The sequence below is a fragment of the Nematostella vectensis genome, chromosome 4 (genome assembly GCF_932526225.1).
Source record: "Nematostella vectensis chromosome 4, jaNemVect1.1, whole genome shotgun sequence".
In the NCBI taxonomy this organism is placed as follows: Eukaryota; Metazoa; Cnidaria; class Anthozoa; order Actiniaria; family Edwardsiidae; genus Nematostella; species Nematostella vectensis.
The window spans coordinates 13473639-13495380 of record NC_064037.1 but is presented as its reverse complement, the minus strand read 5'-3'; the positions used below and the strand labels follow the sequence as shown (position 1 = coordinate 13495380).

At 41.4% G+C, this 21742-nt stretch overlaps 4 protein-coding genes across 7 annotated transcripts in view; 1 reads left to right on the top strand and 3 right to left on the bottom strand.

The window, feature by feature from the left end:
- LOC5511024 (MLX-interacting protein) overlaps positions 1-1516 on the top strand; it is a 32890-nt gene extending 31374 nt beyond the window's left edge. For all 3 annotated transcript variants that reach the window (XM_032380275.2, XM_001631403.3, XM_032380276.2), the window contains 2 exons: positions 376-505; positions 721-1516. In XM_032380275.2, coding sequence (XP_032236166.2) covers positions 376-505; positions 721-902 — 312 coding nt within the window. In that variant the 3' untranslated portion in view covers positions 903-1516. The remainder of the gene's footprint in view (positions 1-375; positions 506-720) is intronic.
- LOC5511033 (short-chain collagen C4) lies at positions 1036-5045 on the bottom strand. Of its 2 annotated transcripts, none has more exons than XM_001631435.3 (5): positions 4810-5045; positions 4302-4342; positions 3663-3707; positions 3231-3353; positions 1036-2367 (listed from the first exon to the last, which is right to left on the bottom strand). In XM_001631435.3, the coding sequence occupies exons 1-5, from the start codon at positions 4980-4982 to the stop codon at positions 1889-1891; spliced, it is 861 nt and encodes a 286-aa protein (XP_001631485.3). In that variant the 5' UTR covers positions 4983-5045; the 3' UTR covers positions 1036-1888. The 2 variants fall into 2 exon arrangements, with proteins under 2 accessions (XP_001631485.3, XP_048582455.1); XM_048726498.1 differs by lacking the exon at positions 4810-5045 and adding an exon at positions 4428-4462.
- Positions 5046-7325: 2280 nt separating this feature from the next.
- LOC116617535 lies at positions 7326-11999 on the bottom strand. Its single transcript, XM_032380274.2, has 4 exons — positions 10499-11999; positions 8467-8581; positions 8232-8384; positions 7326-8151 (listed from the first exon to the last, which is right to left on the bottom strand). The coding sequence occupies exons 1-4, from the start codon at positions 10850-10852 to the stop codon at positions 7601-7603; spliced, it is 1173 nt and encodes a 390-aa protein (XP_032236165.2). The 5' UTR covers positions 10853-11999; the 3' UTR covers positions 7326-7600.
- A 5720-nt stretch (positions 12000-17719) lies between these two features.
- On the bottom strand, positions 17720-20512 carry LOC5511022. The gene has a single exon (XM_032380273.2). It carries the CDS (start codon positions 20152-20154, stop codon positions 19033-19035), a length of 1122 nt encoding a protein of 373 aa, XP_032236164.2. The 5' UTR covers positions 20155-20512; the 3' UTR covers positions 17720-19032.
- Positions 20513-21742: the final 1230 nt, after the last annotated feature.

The window sequence follows — 21742 nt, the reverse complement described above, 5'->3', positions numbered from 1 at the left end:
TAACTCTCTAGAAGAGGTGCTTTTACATTAGTGTTCTGGGTTAACATTGTATAACTCTCTAGAAGAGGTGCTAATACATTAGTGTTCTGGGTTAACATTGTACAACTCTCTAAAAGGGGTGCTAATACATTAGTGTTCTGGGTTAACATTGTACAACTCTCTTAAAGGGGTGCTAATACATTAGTTTCCTGTGTTAACATTGTACCAGTCTCTAGAAGAGATGCTAATACATTAATGTTCTGGGTTAACATTGTATAACTCTCTAGAAGAGGTGCTAATACATTAGTGCGCTGGGTTAGCATTGCACAGCTCTCTAGAAGAGATGCTAACACATGAATTTATCAATGAACATGGTTTGTCCTTGACTCTTCTTAGTTCAGCGTGCTTCTGCGACAGTTGTTTGAGTCATATAATAGCTCCGTATCCACAACAAACCCAGAGGAGTTCTGCCGTACGGTCCTTGCTTGGCTGGACCAACACTGTACCCTACCATCTCTGAGACCAGGTAAAAGATATCTCCTAGTCACCTAACTACCATCTCTTAGACCAGGTAAAAGATATCTCCTAGTCACCTAACAACCATCTCTGAGACCAGGTAAAAGATATCGCCTAGTAACTTAGCTACTCAGAGCTCATCTCGGACGGCTTTGTTAGTTCAGCTCGGCTACTTACCCATCTATACGTATATAGACCTTGAAAAAATCTCTGTTTGCTCCACAGCCGTTCTTGCTGCGTTACGAGACATTAGCCGGACTACATCAATCCTCTCGGACCCCTCCCTGGTACCAGGAGAGGCCCGCCAAGCAGCCAGTGGGAGTGACCCCACTAACCTTTCCGACAGCGGAGCTTCAGCAGGGCGCGGGGCCGTTGCGGAGAACTTCTTCGGTGGCGGAGCTGGGTAGCTCGTCTACATAACATGTAGAGATAACTTGTGGATGCTTTGTTAATATATAACTCCTCCGGCCGGTCTTGATAGTCGCGACCCAAGGATAACTGTTATTAACCCTACAAATTAAGTAACTCTATAAACACTTTAATTTATGTATCTTTATGTATCTCGAACTTGTTTGGACGCAAATATGCTCGGGCCTCTATCTTATGTAGTAACAAAACATATATTCTAAGAATCCTTAGTATGTTAAGAAACTGGTTTTGGGTGTTAACGTAGCGAAAAACTTTTCCATAATGTCCATATTGTCACATTTTGGGGGAATGAATGATATTTTTTTTGTTATTTAACAGCAAGAATATTGAAGTAAACTGCTAGCCTAACATTAGTTTTTTTTTCTTGTAAAAATGTAAAAAGCTATATATAAATATATATATTCGCGCATATTTTGCGCATTTAAAGTATAAAAGACAACCAAGAGGCTTGAAGGGTTTGAAGTTCCGTTATTGGGACTATTAACATTAAAGCTAGACCATACGAAACGAAATGTTCGACTTTTCTGCGAGAAAGAAAGAGCTAATATAAACATCTGCAGGCAAAAATATGATTAAAATCATAATCTTATAATACCATTGTTGTTTGATGACTCCAATGACTGTTTGCATCATCGCTGAGGCGGCAAAAAAAAAAGAATGCTTTCCTTGTGCACGGGATTCGGTTTGCTTTCGCGTGCGCCATAGGGACGTCAGCGCAGTCTCACTATTTGGATTTTGGGTCGGCGCAATAGCAATAAAAAGAGTTATGAGAACATGTGTAGCTAGATTAGGTAATTGTAATTTTTTCCAGCCGACATGCGCAAAGCGCTGTCGTTTGCAGTCTAAACGAATACGCGCAGATAGCTCTTACAAGTTCAATTTTCTTCTGCTGCCACTTCTAAACTATGTTACCAGAGCCAAAGTAATCGAACCGTCTCATTCCACCGAAGAAGCCAGCATCCGACTATCGAGTACACACTGCGCATGTCAATTCCCGGCCAGCGACGTACGGCCCACATGGAACACCGTGCCCGCACACACCGCTTACAGGATACAGCAGCGCTCCGCCAGTACCACCACTACTACCTATTAGAGTCTCGGGTTCCTTATCCACGCATATGAACTCATAAGGATGCGCATGGCCTCGGTGTGCTGTCATTAGGTACCCGTGGTACTCGCGGGACCATCCTGCGGGACACACGTTCGTTCCAGGTATCAGTAACGTGGCGCTGCGGGAACTGACATAGCACACGGCGCAGGGTGCATCATGTCCGTGGACGTTTTTCGTGAACGGGTTCGAACTTGTCACCTCATATTCGGTAGTGTAAAGTAAGCTCCCTGGCTGTAGTCCATCCTTGTATTTGCCGTAGACAGGGTTTTCTGTCAGACAGAGGTAGTTTACCCCACCTCCTGTATGCGTGTAATGCTCACCTGCCATGCGACCTAACCACGAAAAATTTTGTCACGATTATACTAATTTGTCAACAGCCTCATTATTAATGTAACAATTCCATGTATTTTGGGACACAGTATCGAATTCAACATGGCGTGGTAAACATGTTGATATGATGCTAAAAGAAAGCTAGAAAATGTTAGGTTTTTGTAATTCTGCTCGCGGAATATATTGGTTAGTTCGGTTGCAACATCAACATAGGCATTGTTCGACGCCATGTTGAATTAAGTCCCCCCTTCTCTGCATGCTGTTCGCTTATCACTAGGTACAATTCCCCGCGCAACCTAAAAATGACGAATAGGAGTTTGCTTCGTTTCCTGACCAGGCGCCCGTTTCTCGAAACACCCGAGAATTCCCGGGCCCGAAAACTTAATTTTGCATTTTTGCCCAAAATTTCGCATGTTTTCCTCTTTGGGAACCGCTTTCATGTTCAAGAACAGTTTGAACTTCCTCTTGGTTCATATTCCAAATGGTTTCGCTCAATAGGGCAATTCTTGCTGACTCGGCCCGGGTGACTGCGAGGTCCCGAGAACTTTCTTAATATTTTAGCCAGGTGAATTTCAGGCCCGAGAAGTTCGGGAAAGATCAAGATCTATAAATCTATAAAGAGAATTATCCTTTACATGAATGTTTGTGGTAAAATACGATGTTTTACGATATTTCAACACATTTAGATACCATAAATGTTATAGAAATTAGCCAGCTTTTCAAATTTAAGGAATAAATCGTTTTCGGGCCCGAGAATTCTCGGGTGTTTTGAGAAACGAGCCCCAGTCCTCTCTGATGTGTTTACCAACAGTTGCAAAAATGTTAGTACGTATCCAATGTGTTTCAAGGGAATCTTAGCGCATACCTTTATAGACGAGTTCAGAATATGATGGACACAAGGTTCTTCCCCAGCGAACGTACTGAACTCCGCCTCCGCTGATCCCTTGGGGTCCCTGTGCTCCTTGTGGCCCAGGAGGGCCTGCGTCACCTAGTCATTATCGAGATTGACAAAATATTGAGTTTGAAAAAAATGCCAAAAAATAGATTAAAGAAAGTCGATCACACACTTCTTTGTTATTGTTTTTCATTGAAAATACAGCGGTTTATTCGCAAGGAAACTTCAAAATAACAATCCACGAATGAAGTCTGATATGTTATTGACGATATTTGATTTAGAATATCTTGGTTACTCGCTTGAATTAGCCGATGGAAATGGATGCTTTGTGCGACTCGCCATTGAGCGGGAGAACAAAATGGCGGCGTGATGGCCTTCTTTAAGCGGTTTAGTAAGAGTTACCTTTTGGTCCTGACGCTCCATCCCTACCGTCACGCCCATCTCGACCTGTTGACACACGACTAACGTTACCTTAGCGTCATATAACATCTGCTGATATGACTAACGTTACCTTAGCGGCATATTACATCGGCTGATATGACTTACGTTACCTTAGCAATATTTAATATCTGCTGATATGACTAGCGATACACACGTCATCTTAGCGACATTTAACATCTGTTAACACGCGACTCACGTCGTCTTAGCGACAAATAATATCTGTTAACACACGACATACGTCATCTTGGCGACATTTAACATCTCTTAATATGAACAATATTCCATATGTCAGAAGTTGACTCAGAGATAGGATTCACAAATTATCTTTGCCATATGTATTGGGTTGGTGCCCTTTGGGAGCAACTGCAGAATACCCGTCCACAAAGAGTTAACAATGAGACTTCACACCTCGATTTCTATAGAACGAGGCAGTAAATTTAAGGAAAATGCAAATAAGTGGACGGGTATTCTGCAGTTTAGCCGCCCTTTGCCCCCACACATTCGGGAAATCCTGGATCCGCTACTGTATTTGGAGAAAGCCTGGTTATAAGAGGGTCATTATCATATCACGATACAATTCAAGATGATTACGTTACTAGCCTTTCAACATCAGGACTCGATTTTCTACCAATGCGTTGAACCTTCAAGAAACATAAATCGTGAGCATGCTGACGAACAAAGGTCAAAATTAATGCGCGAACTCACACGAGAATACACAGTAGCTACCACGTTTTTTCTTGGCCCATCAGATGTAGCTCTTTATCGGGCTTTCATGTAGGGACAGACATAAGGTGAAGGTATAGGTCTAGCTAGGGTAAACTGGCCTTAATAGTGATGGGAGCCCTTATATAATGAAATGTGATGCCACGTAGGAATATGGCACAAAAAAGCGCGTCGAAACTATGGGGCGCTTACTGGAGTAACGTCGGCTGGAAATTAATTCATTTTAACTCAATAGAACGATAGACACAACATTTCTAACATATGTTTCGTCGACGATGTTTCTTTAGAATTATCCTACAACCAACAAGATTTTAATGCCTTCAACGACTCGAAAAATTGAGTTGAAACGTCAAACAATAAACCGCCATTGGATGGAAATACTTACTTGGCCTCGAGAGCTTTTAGTTTGGACTGAGCCGCCTTCAGCTCCTGTATGACATTGGTGTTGAGCTGAGCGCTGCGCACATGTCGCTGAGAAGACTTGCTTTCCTCACTTAGAGCAGCACCGCTAGCAAGGGTAGCGCAAAAAACGAAATATATGATAGAACACTTGATCATCTTGGCAAAACTGATTACGCACAGCCTATCTGTGTCTTGAATGTCCTTAATATAAGCTGTACGACCTGTGTTATTTGATACCACGCTAGTAACGCGGCCCAATAAAACACTACAGGCCCGTGCCCAGGCGGGTGCACCCCCCCCCCCCCCCCCCCCCCCCCACAACGGCCGAAGGTCCACTTTCGGTTCTCAATAGACATGCTATTCGTAGACAAAACTATAAACCATAAGCTAGATCATTCTGGTATGTAGCCAAATCCGACAATAAGCGTCCCGTGGAGATACTTCAAAGGCATACAAAAATCCCTTTTTGTTTTTTTCGGGGGTGGTCAGATTTTTATCAGAGAACTCACTCCCCCCTCTCTGGGTACGGGATATCATGGGTACGGGCCTGCACAAGAATGATAGGTATGAACATCCGCTTTCGCTGCATCCTGCATCGATACGCACACAGGAAGTCGAACGGTGATTGATAATACGATAACCCAAAGCTTTAGGAAATATTCTGGAGTTGGCGGCATTTTCGCTCTTGTTTATCCGTTGAGCGTTACTAAAAATCCTAAAACAATACTGCGAGGTAATGCTTATCAATGAATTTTTTTTCGTTACAGGAGCAAGCTAATCCAAACCAGCGTGAAAAAGGCCATGTCTTCTACAAAGTTGAACAGTATAACAGTGTACCTGTATAAAACCCTGTTCCTTTTCCTTGTTACGCGAATTTTTTTAAAGACATGTCAAATCTAAAAATTTAAAAATTGATAGATTTAGTCTTTATATTTTCTCGTTTTGTATCCGCTTTGTGTGGATAGCAATTAAAAGACGCGCGTTCGTCGAGTAAATAATATCATAATATCACATACAACGACAAAGCGGCGGGAAGGGCAAGATAGAACAGAAAAAACAGCGGGAGGGGGGAGCTCCGTCTCAGAGACAAACAGAACGAAAAAGAGACAGTCAACGGATGTACCAGCGCCAATAAATAGTTCAGGCGCGTACACAGGGGGGTACGCAGGGTGCGCGCACACCCCCCCCCCCCCCCATTTATTATTAAGGAATCTTCAAATACTATGCTTTTCCATATGATTCCAATGACTGCGCACCCCCCCCCCCCCCTCAGCCAATCCTGGGCACGCACCTGTAGTTTATTATTCCTATTGCTGTATTAGCAATAAGATAGGGGAAGTACTCGCTATCATGTGCTAGAGAGGAAACACGAGGGAGAACAAATGGTCCTTGGCTTAAATGAGAAAATACGAGCAGCACAAGGGAGGGGCGAGATGTTTTCCCGAGACTATTGGGGTAAACAAGTAAACTTCTTATATAGACATTTCTAGTTTCCTTGACTACAAATAATATTATTTCAACTAGGCTAAGACTGTAAGACTGGTGATTTCGACATTTTAATGGGCAGCCTGTGCTTTGGTAACCACAAATATTGGGTAGCTTGTGGAGTTCATTACAATAATAGAATTCCTTATCTACAAGATCTGTTTGCCATGTTTTCCTGTATTTCATCTATTGTATTATTTCTCGTTAGGATATCGTTATAATTAAGGTCTGTTATCAGGTTTGACATTATTGACATTGGTGATGTTTATAAATGAACATTGTTTTTTAGTAGTATCCAAATAACAATGGTAAACAAACACAAAAGAGAACAAAGTCATTTATTATACAGTTAGTTGTTATACCCTAAAGTGTGATTTACCCGTTCATGGACAACAATATAAGATATTCTATAATGCATGTATTTCATAAAAGCAATATTCTTTCTTTTATTCAAATTTTAATTAAAAGAAAACTTATCTCTAAATTGTTTAAAAAATTTACGGTAATTTTCTTTTCGCCAATGAGCACTATTTGAGCAGTATTTTGATTTTGGAGCACTTTTTAAGCACACCAACCAACCAACCAACCAACCAACCAACCAACCAACCAACCAACCAACCAACCACCAACCAAACAAACAACCAACTAAACAACCAACTAACCAACCAACCATCCAACCAACCAACCATCCAACCAACCAACCATCCAACCAACCAACCAACCAACCATCCAACCAACCAACCATCCAACCAACCAACCAACCAACCAACCAACCAACCAACCATCCAACCATCCAACCAACCAACCATCCAACCATCCAACCAACCAACCAACCAACCAACAAACAAACAAACAAACAAACAAACAAACAAACAAACAAACAAACAAACAAACAAACAAACAAACAAACAAACAAACAAACAAACAAACAAACAAACAAATAAGCAAACAACCAACCAACCAACCATCCAACCAACAAACCAACAAACCAACAAACAAACAAATAAACAAACAAACAAACAAACAAACAAACAAGCAAACAAACAAACAAGCAAACAAACAAACGGACAACAAATGGATGAATGAATACGAATAAATGAATAAATCAATAATGAAGCAAGACAAACATAACTGTACACATTCCCAGCATTTCTACCAGATCTAAAAAACAAGTGCTATTTTTGCTTTACTATTGATAGTTATTTTGCTAAAAAAAATCAGCGTTTTTTTCCGAATGCTAGCTTCGACGTCCCTAAAACTCTACATTTGGTGTCGTTTTGTCTTTGATATCATCGCACAAATAGCTGCCACTTGTCGCCAATTGACAATTGGTTTTCTTTATCATCACACATCAATGGATTTGTGGTGGCAGGAGACATATTTAATGCAAGGTGACCAGACCACACACATACTCGTTCATACATCCTCTTGTTACCATAGTATTCGTAATGCCCCCAACGGTTGATCTCTACCGAAGAGCTTGTTTTGCCCCACTTGGCGCAGTTTTGAGTCAAAGTAGAGTTGTCGCCTGGCAAACGAACGAAAGATCCACAAGCTGGTGGAGGAGCATACCGGACCAAGAAGTGATCTACTACAGCCGCTCCCATGCTATCATTAGTTGTCATGATGTCGATAGTGCGACCGACTCTAAGCTTATGGCATCTCCACCTTAGCTGCGTGAAACCGATGAAGTCCCTGAGCTGTTGTATCCCCGATTCTTCTATCAGTAGCATTCCATGGTTATATTGTGCAATATCACGGTAATTACTCGACCATACCAAATTGGAATATATGATCGGTAACTCTTTGATTTCAGTTTGTGAGATCAATGTCCAGCCTCCTAAAAAAAACATTTTGAGCCATTTAAACGGTTATTTTTCATAAGCGAAAAATTAAAAAAAAAAACAAATTAATACACACCTTTGTCAGTCTGCATGTCACAGAAAGCGCGCAATGGCTGCTGAGTACCAGAAGGGTCAAGCCAATATTCTCCGCTTTCTCTGCGACGATGGAATGACTGGTCCCGAATTTGCTTGCACGAGAGTCCAGGTAGTTCTTGGGAAGAGCCAAGTCCTGTTTGATTGATAGATTGTAAAAAAAAGAGTGTTATAAATGAATAATAGTTCGACAGGATGGCTTACTTTCTGTTACCTACCATTTTCGCAATTTCTTCCGTTGTACCCTCGTTGGCAAGAACAAGTGTAGTTGTCATCATGGTACGAAGCTCGGCAGCTGCCCCCATGCAAGCACGGTCCATCATAACAGGGACTCTATTCAATTAAAGAAAAACTCAGACCTTCACAGTCTTTCCCACAGAACTACCGTACTACCATCTAAATTGAGAGCTGTTGTGTGGTACATGTAGCTTGTATAGCTAAGGGTATTTGGAACAGATGCTCATTTGCATAAGCCACTGTCCGGCGTCCTCGATTCCATGCGACGCCATTTTAAGTAATCGTTTTACAGGGATGAGATAACTTCAGTTTTCTACCTAGCTCAATGATAATAAACCCAAGCTTGTACTTGAGCACAACATTTCAAAGTTTAGCGCGAGCTAGTTTTCTAGCCGAATTCTTTAACATTTTTTCCAGGAAACGCACTAAAAATATTGATATAGTGGAAGAAAGCTTCTCAGGAGAAATTTATGGCATGTTGTTCACAACAACACAAAGCAATTTCAATGGCGCATTACGCCTTTCTGGTCGTTTAACGCTTCTATTTTAAAATTATAAAATTAATTGTCAATTAATGACCTCTTAGTTGGCTCACGGGGGTTTGGCGGTTCCAAATCCTATTTAGAACGCGGGGATTTTAAACTGTTCAACAAATTTGTTGTCGGTTGCATATACACCGCTTGAGCCCCGTTGATTTAAAAAAACGTTCATATATATCTAAGAAACATCCGCGCAGAAAAGTGTGTGTGTGTGTGGGGGGGGGGGGGGGGGGGGTTGGCGCCCCCCTGCCCCTCCCCTTCCGTCTCCCCTGCATTAGCATAAAATCTCTAGGACGAGCGTTTAATTCGTTTTCATTTTCTAAATTGTGCCTCATCCTAAAGAGTATAATAACAAAAGTTTATTTAATCCAAATAAACAAAATTTTGGAAAAAAAAGAGTTTATTGTTAATTTAATGTTTTTGCTATTTACGCACGCTTCTACGGCTAGAACAAAGATTTAGTAAGTAGATTTAGTGAGTAAATGACAAACTTTTAAATTTATCCTCCTATTTTTTTAACTTGTTAGGATCTGGAGCCCATCTTTTACACACCGAGAGTTTATTAGTTGGAGATCCATATATTGTACATGATTTTCATTAAACGAGTCTATGACTAGGTGTACCAAAAATGTTTTTAGAAGCAAACATAATTATTGGCTTTTGTTGCATGTCTTTGCTATTAAAAGGACATATTGTTCTTAATAAAGGGTGCTACGGAAATCAGACCTTACAAACAAATTCCTGAATGAATTCTTATCAAACTTCCAATACAAATTTTCTAGCTATTTTCACGCCTTTTCGAAATATTTAGAGTATAATTACATGCGTGCTTTGCTGCTTGGAGACGGTAAAACCATGCAAGCTCGTAACCGTGTTTAATTAATAATTTCAAAACCAGGTGGAAATATGTGCTCAGAGTTCACTCAGATTTAGTATAATAACACCAGAATGTGAAATTTAGTGAGTTAGAACTTTTCTTATGTGATTCATTCTCAATTCTGTTGCGGTACTTTACCGCCACTAAGCAAATCTCAAAATGACTTTTGAGAGTGTTGCATTTAGTCTTCAAGTTCTGTTGTTATTGGATAGGACAATCCATTGGCGAGAGACCACACTAGGGGATAGCAGAATCGGAAGAATCTTTGAGCTTTGGAACTTAAAGAACTCCCCGTTTATTTTTTGGAGTCCAGTAAAAAAATCAAAGAATTTGATATTTTTAAGTTCGACTTAAAATTAGCGGCGGGGTTCTCAGTAGTTCTGCTGTGATTATAAAAATCTCGCTTTCTCTTAAAAAATATACCTTGATATAAACCTTGATTTTCGAAAGCAACTAATCAAAAGGCGCCTCCCGAAGTATAGACTTGAGTTAAAACTACGGAAATAAGTTTAGGTAAGAAATGTTTGATTTTTAGATGATATAACTGACAACAAGACGTGCGCCACCATAGAAAATAAAGCGTAATATATTACTTACACCAATGCTGAAGTGTAGGGAGGTCTCGTTCATTTCGTTGAGTTTATGTGACATGTTGTATTTGTCCGTGGCAAGAATCTCGCACCAAAACTGACGATTAGCATCAGCCTTGGCCGCCAGATTCAGCGAAAAGCAGGTGTCATTCCTCAGACACGCCAATACACACGCGCTTTGTCTTGCGACCAGAATCCTTGCCCCTCCGTCGACGTTAAGGTAAGTATGGACGTGTTTGCGGAATCTGCCGGCACTTTTTGCACTTCTCCTTTCCATGGTGTTTCTCGCAACGAATTGATTCCCACTTGCAAGACGTACAGTGACGGTAATAAAAACGCAAAACGCTAACTTATACATCATCACTGATCCTGCAAAACCTTTTGTGCGAAAGACCTAGTTATCTCGGTTATCTGTCGTTGTCTTGGCAGTATTTGGAGTTTATGGTAAAATTCTGACTTGTTCAAGTTAAAAGCAAGCGTAAAAATGGGAGTCTGGTGTTGTTCGTCAAGTTTGAAGGTTTCTACGCCTAAATCACCAAGGTGCCTTAGAGATCACAATACAGCCAATGAATGGCGGGATGATATGTTTATCAAAACAGAGTAGCAAAATGGTTTAAATGATTTATCATTAACTTGAACTTCCTAAACGAGTAGTGTCTTTAAAATTTATTTAGATTTATTTAAAATATATACACCCTTTTCAGAAGGTGTTATAAACGTCGGTATCCCCATTACCGGAGATTGCTTGCCTGATTTTTTTTCGGTAAAGTTATCTTATATAGTATATGGCCCGTTAGTATCATTTGCAGCCGTCCTCGTTTGTCGGTCGCGAAAGCGCTTCAATCAATTTTCCAACAAATTTGTCATGTACACACTAGGTGACCTTAAGCAAGCAGGCACCTTAGGCAAGGACGACAACGACGGCTAGGACAACAAGATCGAAAGAGATGTTTTCGCGCGTGGCGATCAATAATAATTTTATTGCAACGGAATCAGATAACCATTATAGTCAGAGACAAATCAAAATAAACTAAGGACATTGTTTCTACAGTAGCGAACATAGTTAGTGGAGTTTACAGTGCTAACGTCCGCGTTCTCAACTGACCATGAAACTTAAAGTTTCACTTCGTGGTTTTATGGAAAACGTCTGAAATGTATAAGACAGAACGCATTTTAACGTGCTGCTATTGAATTCTGAATCAAATTGCATTGCTTCTTGCCGTCGTCGTCCACGTTGCCGTCGTCGTTGCTTAAGGTCCCTAATGTGCGCATAGTTCGTCATGTTCACAGTAGATGATGTGTGCATCGCTTGGCATGTGTTCACTAGGTGAAAGGTTCACTGCTCGTTATACACTAGGTGAAGTACGCAGTGCTCGTCATGTGTCTTGCCCTTCGCTGAAAAATGGGAACACCGAAGTCCAAAGGGTAAAAAACGCGAAATGTCTAGGAGTACACATCGATGAAACCCTGACATGGTCAAAACACATCGACGAAACCTCTAAAAAACTGACAAGTGCAACTGGTGCACTAAAACGAGTTAGACAATTTGCCCCCCCCCACTTCCCCCCCCCCCCCCCCCGTCCTCCCTACAAACAATTTACCAAGCATTTGTACAACCATACTTCGATTATTGCAGTGCGGTTTGGGAGGGGCTAGGGGCAAATCTAGCCTCAAAATTACAAAAAATTACAAAACCGAGCTGTTAGAATAACCACATTTCCAAGTTATGAAACTAGCAGAGGGCCCCTACTTGAGGAATTGGGATGGGATAAATTGTCTACCCGGATATTAAAACTTTTAACAATCGAAATGTATAAGGTCTCTAATGATTTATCCCCAAAATATTTATCTGACAAATTTATAAGAAAGTGCACACCCTATAACACTAGGGATGCATCTTCATGTTTTAAACTGCCCCTCCCTAGAACAAATTATAGTAAAAATCGTTTTGGATATCGGGGGGCTTATGTATGGAATAAACTCCCTAAAAAGGCAAGAATTTCAAACTCCCCTGGAAGGTTTAAATCAAACATAGCAGATCTGACTCCCAGTTTCTTCGAAAGTTTTTAATGTTCTTGTTATATTATATATGATGTTATTTATTAGTTGAATAGATCAAACACGGCTTTTATGAAAAACAATGTAACTTGATAGAACTACCGTGTATAAAAAAAAGATATATATATATATATATATATATAACTATCTACTAGGTGATGTGCGCAGTGCTCGTCATGTCCACACTAGGTGATGTGCGCAGTGCTCGTCATTTACACACTAGGTGATGTGCGCAGTGCTTGTCATGTACACACTAGGTGATGTGCGCAGTGCTTGTCATGTACACACTAGGTGATGTGGGCAGTGCTTGTCATGTACACACTAGGTGATGTGGGCAGTGCTTGTCATGTACACACTAGGTGATGTGCGCAGTGCTCTTTATGTCCACACTAGGTGATGTGCGCAGTGCTCGTCATGTACACACTAGGTGATGTGCGTAGTGCTCGTCATGTACACACTAGGTGATGTGCGCAGTGCTCGTCATGTCCACACTATGTGATGTGGGCAGTGCTTGTCATGTCCCACTAGGTGATGTGCGCAGTGCTTGTCATGTACACACTAGGTGATGTGCGCAGTGCTCGTCATGTCCACACTAGGTGATGTGCGCAGTGCTCTTTATGTACACACTAGGTGATGTGCGCAGTGCTCGTCATGTAGACACTAGGTGATGTGCGTAGTGCTCGTCATGTACACACTAGGTGATGTGCGTAGTGCTCGTCATGTACACACTAGGTGATGTGCGTAATGCTCGTCATGTCCCACTAGGTGATGTGCGCAGTGCTCGTCATGTACACACTAGGTGATGTGCGCAGTGCTCGTCATGTACACACTAGGTGATGTGCGCAGTGTTAGTCATGTCCACACTAGGTGATGTGCGCAGTGCTCGTCATGTCCCACTAGGTGATGTGCGCAGTGCTCGTCATGTACACACTAGGTGATGTGCGCAGTGCTCGTCATGTACACACTAGGTGATGTGCGCAGTGCTCGTCATGTACACACTAGGTGATGTGCGCAGTGCTCGTCATGTCCCACTAGGTGATGTGCGCAGTGCTCGTCATGTGTCTTGCCCTTCGCTGAAAAATGGGAACACCGAAGTCCAAAGGGTAAAAAACGCGAAATGTCTAGGAGTACACATCGATGAAACCCTGACATGGTCAAAACACATCGACGAAACCTCTAAAAAACTGACAAGTGCAACTGGTGCACTAAAACGAGTTAGACAATTTGCCCCCCCCCCCACCCCCCCACCCCCCCACCCCCCCACCCCCGTCCTCCCTAAAATCATTTACCAAGCATTTGTACAACCATACTTCGATTATTGCAGTGCGGTTTGGGAGGGGCTAGGGGCGAATCTAGCCTCAAAATTACAAAAATTACAAAACCGAGCTGCTAGAATAACCACATTTCCAAGTTATGAAACTAGCAGCGGGCCCCTACTTGAGGAATTGGGATGGGATAAATTGTCTACCCGGATATTAAAACTTTTAACAATCGAAATGTATAAGGTCTCTAATGATTTATCCCCAAAATATTTATCTGACAAATTTATAAGAAAGTGCACACCCTATAACACTAGGGATGCATCTTCATGTTTTAAACTGCCCCTCCCTAGAACAAATTATAGTAAAAATCGTTTTGGATATCGGGGGGCTTATGAATGGAATAAACTTCCTGAAAAGGCAAGAATTTCAACTCCCCTGGAAGGTTTAAATCAAACATAGCAGATCCGACTCCCAGTTTCTTCGAAAGTTTTTAATGTCCTTGTTATATTATATATGATGTTATTTATTAGTTGAATAGATCAAACACGGCTTTTATGAAAAACAATGTAACTTGATAGAACTACCGTGTATAAATAAAAAAGATATATATATATATATATCTATCTACTAGGTGATGTGCGCAGTGCTCGTCATGTACACACTAGGTGATGTGCGCAGTGCTCGTCATGTCCACACTAGGTGATGTGCGCATTGCTCGTCATGAATACAGGCGATTCGTGCAGTACTAGCTCGTGATGTTCACTAAGCCTTACGTGATGTGCGTAATGCTCGTCATGTCCACACTAGGTGATGTGCGCAATGCTCGTCATGTATACAGGCGATGCGTGTAGTACCAGCTCGTCATGTTCACTAAGCACTTTGTGATGTGCGCTGTGTTTGACATGTACACACTAGGTAATGTACGCAGTGCACTTAGCGCAGCACACAGGGGGCTAAAAAGTGGACCATTTCTTATATAATACCATATGGTACCTATGACTGCGCACCCCCGTGCGCTATGACAGCTGAGAGTAATTCAACTTTCTCTCTGATCGATTACACCCGTTTTCAGTCACGCATGCACCCTGTGCCTTTACTTTACGAGTCACAACTTGATTTTGGTGGACGTCAATCATGACTTTGTGGAATTCTTCCAATTGCATTTGTCGCAGCTTTAGATCGATCATAACCAAAACAACATCAGAGTGGATCGCCTCTTAAGCTACTGTCACCGGACGGATGTCGATAAACACAAAGCCAGCAACTGAATAGAGTTCAAATTGGTTCCTAGCTTTACGTTGTTGTTGATTTAGTGCGTATGTACGCATGTATCCTCTCTGGTTTCTTGACGCCTGGTGCTTCTCGGCGTTCTCTCATTGGTTGGCCTTCTAACGGCCGCCATAACTGCGAAAAGGCTTCCGTCACTAAAAAAACAGTCGCGATTCGGAAACGAAAAGCAAAAGGTGAACGTGTGACTGGAAACGAGTGTACTGGTTTTTCAAATGTTCTTTTCACATTTGATACGAAAAGTCCCATTCATATTATCACCTTAAGGGCACGTTTAAAAAAAATGAATAACAGCCAACAGCAACCAAAATCTCGCATGGAGGTTTAGGTTAACAGGTAATCAATATTGGGAAAATTAAGAAAAACCTAAATCAACTCGAGTTTATGGGAGAATTGGCGGATATCCCCTACAGGGCCGTAGCAGGGGTGGGTCACGTGGGCACGTCCCCCCTACCCCCAAAAAATAATAATATTTTTTTTTTACATTTTACTGCACCCTGTCCCCCAATATTTTATCAATGTTTGTGTATCGTGTCGTGTCAGGAAACAAAGTCAGCCAGACGGGGAGTGGCTTCAACTTACTGCGCTGGACTCTTGCTGCGCAAGTGACTCTATAACGTTAAAAGAATGCATTGAAAGCTTTCTACGAGATGCCGGGGCTTTTAACCTCTTTGAATGGACTACCCTGATACAATATGCTTAATTTTATGTGTCCATGCCTATGTTGATTCCCGGGAATGCCACACGGAATATTCCTTTCGGGTGCACGCCCAATCCATCTATTTTTGCACCGCTGCTTTTTACTTCAGAACCTGGGACAGGGAGGTGTTACAGGCCCGAGATGGCATAAAACAATACAGTGTTTCCTTTTTGGGTACGCACCCTGAATTGGTGCTCATTTTATAGATAAATCTGCCCCCATATACTGCCACTTAGTCAACCCCCCTTCAGCGAAAAGCTAGGTGTGCCCTAAAACAAAAAGCTGCACAACTCAAGATGTTACTTTAGACCTCCTATTCTTGGGGGCTGGGGGGACGGAACACTCGCTCTTAATGCGACTTGGTCGTCATTTTTTATTGTATATTCACAGTTATACTCATATATACATGCAGCATTACATACTTTTCTGCACAAGGTCTGAAAACTGTTTTGCATACTTAAAGTTATTAAAGGCGTCTTGGATACACATATCTTTGCAAAGCAAGTTTTTTTTCTCTTATCACTTATTTACATACATAGTGGTTTATCGCCGTTCAGTCAATTAACAGGTTAACTAATGAGAACAACCAACTATTTTGGCATTTTGAAAAGTGCTGAAGAACTCATAGGTTGAAGGAAGCACCAAATTATTATGCCATTTTTAAAATCATACCCCACTTGGCGACGGCTAAAAATGGCTTTCTAGCTTCTGTCAATCTGACTTTCAAGGGATTACACTTTTGGATCCCGGATTAGTCGACATGGCTTTTGACCAAAATTTAGAATTCAAAGTCTGATTGACAAGGAGCTTAAAGCCGGTGTAGAATAAGCCGAGAGTTTGTGATATACTGTTATAATCACTGTAAAATTCAATTAAAAATGCAGGTAAAAGGGCAGGTTTATATATCCTGCTACACAAATTATATGAGTGCTAATCATAACCACAGTTTCACATTAAAAGTATTTCCTGCTTCTGACTAATAAAGTTTCCTGTCACACTTTTGAAACTAGAAAAAAGAAATCTAATGTTTTTTTTCAATATTTAAAAAAAAAAAAATCACAGAGCACATAAGCATGCCACAAGATACATGGGCAAATCTTAGGGTAGGTCAGGCGGCCCCACCCCTCCCCTGTTCTAAGAGATTTTTTAAATATAAGGAAACCTGCAGGAAAAAAAAAACAATAAATCCCCCCTCCTTTCTTAACGTCCTTGCCTTTGTCTCTTCTTGGAAATTCTGGACCCATCCCTGAGATGGTATTGATTTACATTGACTTTTCTCCATGGCACATCTCCCATCTTCTCTTTTCTGATAAAATATCAGAATATTTAAATCTACCTTCCCTGACAAGGGATGTAAAGAAAAGCGCTCCAAAAATCTGAGAAAATATCACTTAGTGTAGTGTTAAACCCTGGTAATACAACTTATGCATCACCAAACACCTAACTGTGCAATGTAATTTCTTGCTTGAATCTCACATACTATACGGCATACTACCATATTACACTTAATTTTCTCGACATCAAAATTTTGCAAATTGTGGGGTAGGGATATTTTGCGACACTTTTTTTTGCGCTTTTCCTATTTTCGTAAAAACCAGATCACTCTATTTTCGCGATTTTGGGATAATAAAATCAACCAAAACAAGTGGAATTAAAATGTGCTGTAATCATCAAACCTGAAAAAACTTGTAACAAAAAGATGCGTAAGCTAAATTTAGTTTCATAAAAATCTACAAAAAGATGCGTGGGCTAAACTTAGTTTCATAAAAATCTATAAATACAAGTCCAACTCAACCCCTTACCGTACTATATGTACATTTGACTAAATAGACAAGGTGTTTCCATAAAGCTTTTTAAACGGCCAATATTCCCCCAAAGGCTTATTATGTACTCACTTAATTTTCGCGAATCCTAATTTTTGCGTTACTTAATTTTCGTGAATCTTATAAAATCATTAAAGTGACGTGAAAATTAAGTGTAATAAGGTATATACAACTGGCTTATGTTGATTTGAAACCTCTGGTACCCATTGGGTAACTTGAGTTCGCCCCAGACCTGAGCATATGAGCAGGGCCACTACAGACCAAAATACTGGAGGGGCAGGTGGGGGGGGAGGTCTCAAGGGCCCCCATAGGCGTAACGGCATTGAATAGTTCATTTGCTTCTATAGCAGTTTACCATCCGGAGGTTTATACTGTACCTAGCATGTCTAGGCATTCAGCCAAATCCACTTTTAGGCACAAAATGTCTTTAGCCATATTACCTGCTATAGAACTAAGGGAAAGGTCATTTTTTATCACGGGATGGGCTGCTAAGTTTAATTTTTTCTGGTTCAAAAATTGCAACCCTCCCCAGTCTAAAGCCCAAAATAGTGACCCTCCCCTCAAAAGGCGACCAAAAATTAAGGCCCTCCCCCAGAACAAAACAAAAAAGAACTAAAATTATTGTGTGTGTGGGGGGGGGGAGGGGGGGGGCAATGACTAAGACATACCCATAAGGGTGGGTGGAGCTGGCCTTAAACACCACCAAGCTTGGAAAAAATTATTTTGAGCCTATTTTTCATGTGTGTGAATAATAATATTGAATAGGGGGTCTGGAGTCAATACCCCCATGAAAATATTGCCATTTTCAAATATATGAAATGCTAATTATTGTCAAAACCTAAATAACAGTATCCACCACCAATACCACCAATCTGAAAAGTTAGCAAGGGGGGACTTTGAAATGAATCGAAATTTGTAAATTAATTGATGGAAGTTGATAAAACCAAATAAAGTGGCAAAAGATGAAAACTGTGGAGGCCACACTTTAGGGGATAATAATTTTCAACGCATGCCAAACGAAAGTCATGGGAATGCAAGCAGAAGGTGCATCACATTAATTTTTATATTTTGTAGGAGGTCTGGAAATTGATCAGAATACCTCTCCCAAACTGATGTTTAAAAAATAGCAACCCTCCCCCCTGTTAAATAATGACCCTTCCCTAACTACACCTTGGATATAGGGCAAGCATATATGTGCCTTCACCCCCACCCCTCCCCCTTTCTCCTAGTTACTTGCAAACAAGGAGGGATTAATAGAACCGTGCACCTCCTTTTGTCACAAGATTTTATTTTAAACCCGTGTTTAAGCTCTTGTTAACTACTGTAATTATCTTCCTTCACTAGATATCATTTAAGCATTGGATTTTAAATTAGCGGCCTTCTGTTCATACTGTTCATACCTTTCAAACGTTCATGCGTTCACGGAATCAGTCTCGAACTCCAGAGCAGGATTAGTGATAGAGTCAGTCTCGACCATGAACTCTTCGTCGGCAAAATGCATGTCGGCATCCGATGCATTCGCCTGGTGGTACTCAGCTTGAGGAAGACTTGCCCTCGCGCATCCGCACTTCATCTTCAAACTCCTAAACACCATTCCCAGAGCCTTGCGGTACTTTGGCAAACGCCACACGAAAATCAGCGGATCCAGAAGAAACTTGAGAAACATGAAATCTTCACACACCACAAACGCTATCAGCTCTTCGATGAAGACCTTGTCGGTGATGTTTTGTCTTTGGTACGACCAAATGTAGAGCATGATGGTGACCGGCCAGATAGTGACAATCAAGACGATTATAACGATAAAGGTGCCTTTGACAAACTCCCTCTCAACTTCTGCTTTAGGGGTGTTATGGTTTTCTTGTTCACTTGTGCCCTGTTCGGCTTCCAACGAGGCCTCGTACCGAAGAATTGCTTTCTGAAACACGAAATATGTGGCGATGTAAATGACAACGAGAGAGACGGTGATCATTGATGTATGCATGATCAAGTCCACGCGGAAGTAGTTCTCGTAGGAATGGCGAGAGTCCATATGAACGATCTCTGGAATAAGCGCGAAAAATATAGCATACACCCAGATGCCCACAAGAATAACAGAGGCGAGCCTTGGCGTGAAGTACTTTACATAGGCAGACGACCATTTGAGTCCAATCAACTGGGCCAGGGCCAGCATTAGGACTGTCATGAACGAAGTATTGATAGTGACCCTGGAGATTATTTGCGAAATGCGGATTAACTTCATGTAGTAGACTACTTGGTCTTCATCGTAGATGTACCAGTAGCCATAAAGGAAAGCGAAAACGGGCTCAACAATCAAACCAGTTAGGAAGTTCGACACCAGAATTCCGGTCATAAACGTCGATAGAGTGGTACGAAAGCAGTTAAGCGGGTCTTTGTAGATGGAGAAAAGAGCGAAACCATTGAGAAGGACCGTGCCTAGCGCTGTAAGACTCAGAAAAACAATGGAGAACAAAGAGATAGCATTCTCGAATTCCCAATAAATTTCGATCGTCTCGTTGCTATAGTTGGCTGCCATCTTCTACTAAGCCCCAATAAGAGATTTCTTTAACTTTATCTTTGTCTGGGTATAGTTTTTGTGAGATTTCACCGTTTACAAAGGCAATTCTTTGCCAGACGGTAACATTTCACCCTCGAGCGATCGATCCTCGATCCTCCAAAACAACATTATGCAAATAACCGCGCAAAATGTCACGAGTCACGCAAGTCAGAACACCTGTCCGGAACGGAGTTTCACTGTTTTGCGGCGGGTACGAAATTGATAAGTACCATAGTTCCAGAGCCTCGAACGTCTCTCTGTTTAGTGGCAAATCGTCGCAAGCTCGCTGGCCACTAAATAGAGAGACGCTCGAGGTAGCCTGTTTGCCGGCGGTACTCGGTGTTATCATCATCGCAAAAAAAAAAACCTCTCCGTTCGGTGATCGGGCGCCATCGCCAGTGCTGAAAAACGCAAGACTAGTTCCAGTACCGCGCGGTTAAACCAGCCTTTTTGTTTTGAAATGGCCAAACCTAAGGCTATAATTTTCTTTATGACTCCCTCATTATCAAACAAATCTGTCATCTTTTGTACAGTATGGTTATAATGCTGTACAGTTAGTCAAAACAAAGACTGAAGTCATCCTTTCGTACTTTTACTCGAACGAGTCAACACTGAGATTTTGCTTGTTTTCGCCAGAGCACGCGCATGCGCATACGTTATTCAGCACTGTCGGCGCCATCTTGTGTTTTAAGCCGCGTGGTTCCCGGTGGCGAGCGCAAAAACGGACGTCCGTTTTTGCGCTCGCACCCGTGCGGGTTTTCCGCAATAATAACACCGATTACCTGCTGCAAGCAGGCTGCGTTCGAGGCTCTGGAACCAGGGTTAGTCATGGGAAGGATCAAAAGAACAATGCCCGTTGACGAAAACATGCTTCCCACGATGCAAAGCGTGATCGATGGATTGGGGGCAGGGTTTAAAAAAAAGGTACATATGTTGAGTTATAAGTAAAATTCAGACTGTTTCTGTACAAGGCTTCTATTTTATCAATTAGTTGAATTAAGGTTTTCTAGTCTATTTTGATTACGAACTAAAAATAACACGCAAGTCATATGCGCGAGTACTGTAAAATTCGCGTCACAGTTGGAACTTGGTACGAGCGTTAAACTCTGAAACATGTCGAAGGATATACTGAACCCGTATTATGGGAGAGTTTCGAGGCGGCTATGTGTTAAAAGATATTTTCAAGGGAGAGTTATCACAGAGGAAGAAATACAGAGCATGGTGCATTTACCAGGACAGCCTGACTATATCAGCGATGACTTCTCGTTTTCTGCTAGGGGAAAAACTCCAATTGAGATATTTAACCTTGTGATTATGAAGGCACACGAGAGAAAACGCCAGTCCGATGGAATATATTTAAGGACAAAACCATGCGAGGTGGACATGGTATAATAGAATAATGGGAAATAAAACAGGTTGGGTGGAATCAGCAGGATAATCGAATTCTATTTTGGTTAGAGCCGAAGGAGGACACAATAATGGGGTACTAATCGCCAAAAGCGCTAAATGCTAGGGACAGTCCGTGCTATATTGCTATTTACTCTTTAACATGTCAAGGAAAAGACGG

Bases quoted from the DNA above. Each gene is read 5' to 3' on its own strand.
- LOC5511022 (XM_032380273.2), bottom strand. From the start codon at position 20,154: ATGGCAGCCAACTATAGCAACGAGACGATCGAAATTTATTGGGAATTC.
- LOC5511033 (XM_001631435.3), bottom strand. From the start codon at position 4,982: ATGATCAAGTGTTCTATCATATATTTCGTTTTTTGCGCTACCCTTGCT. The intron at 3,708-4,301 runs GCTAGTAACGTA...GTGTGTCAACAG, and splicing joins TCGAGTCCTGATGTTGAAAG to GTCGAGATGGGCGTGACGGT. The intron at 3,354-3,662 runs GTAACTCTTACT...GATAATGACTAG, and splicing joins TGGAGCGTCAGGACCAAAAG to GTGACGCAGGCCCTCCTGGG.
- LOC116617535 (XM_032380274.2), bottom strand. From the start codon at position 10,852: ATGATGTATAAGTTAGCGTTTTGCGTTTTTATTACCGTCACTGTACGT. The intron at 8,385-8,466 runs GTAGGTAACAGA...TCAATCAAACAG, and splicing joins CGGAAGAAATTGCGAAAATG to GACTTGGCTCTTCCCAAGAA. The intron at 8,152-8,231 runs GTGTGTATTAAT...TGTTTTTTTTAG, and splicing joins TGACATGCAGACTGACAAAG to GAGGCTGGACATTGATCTCA.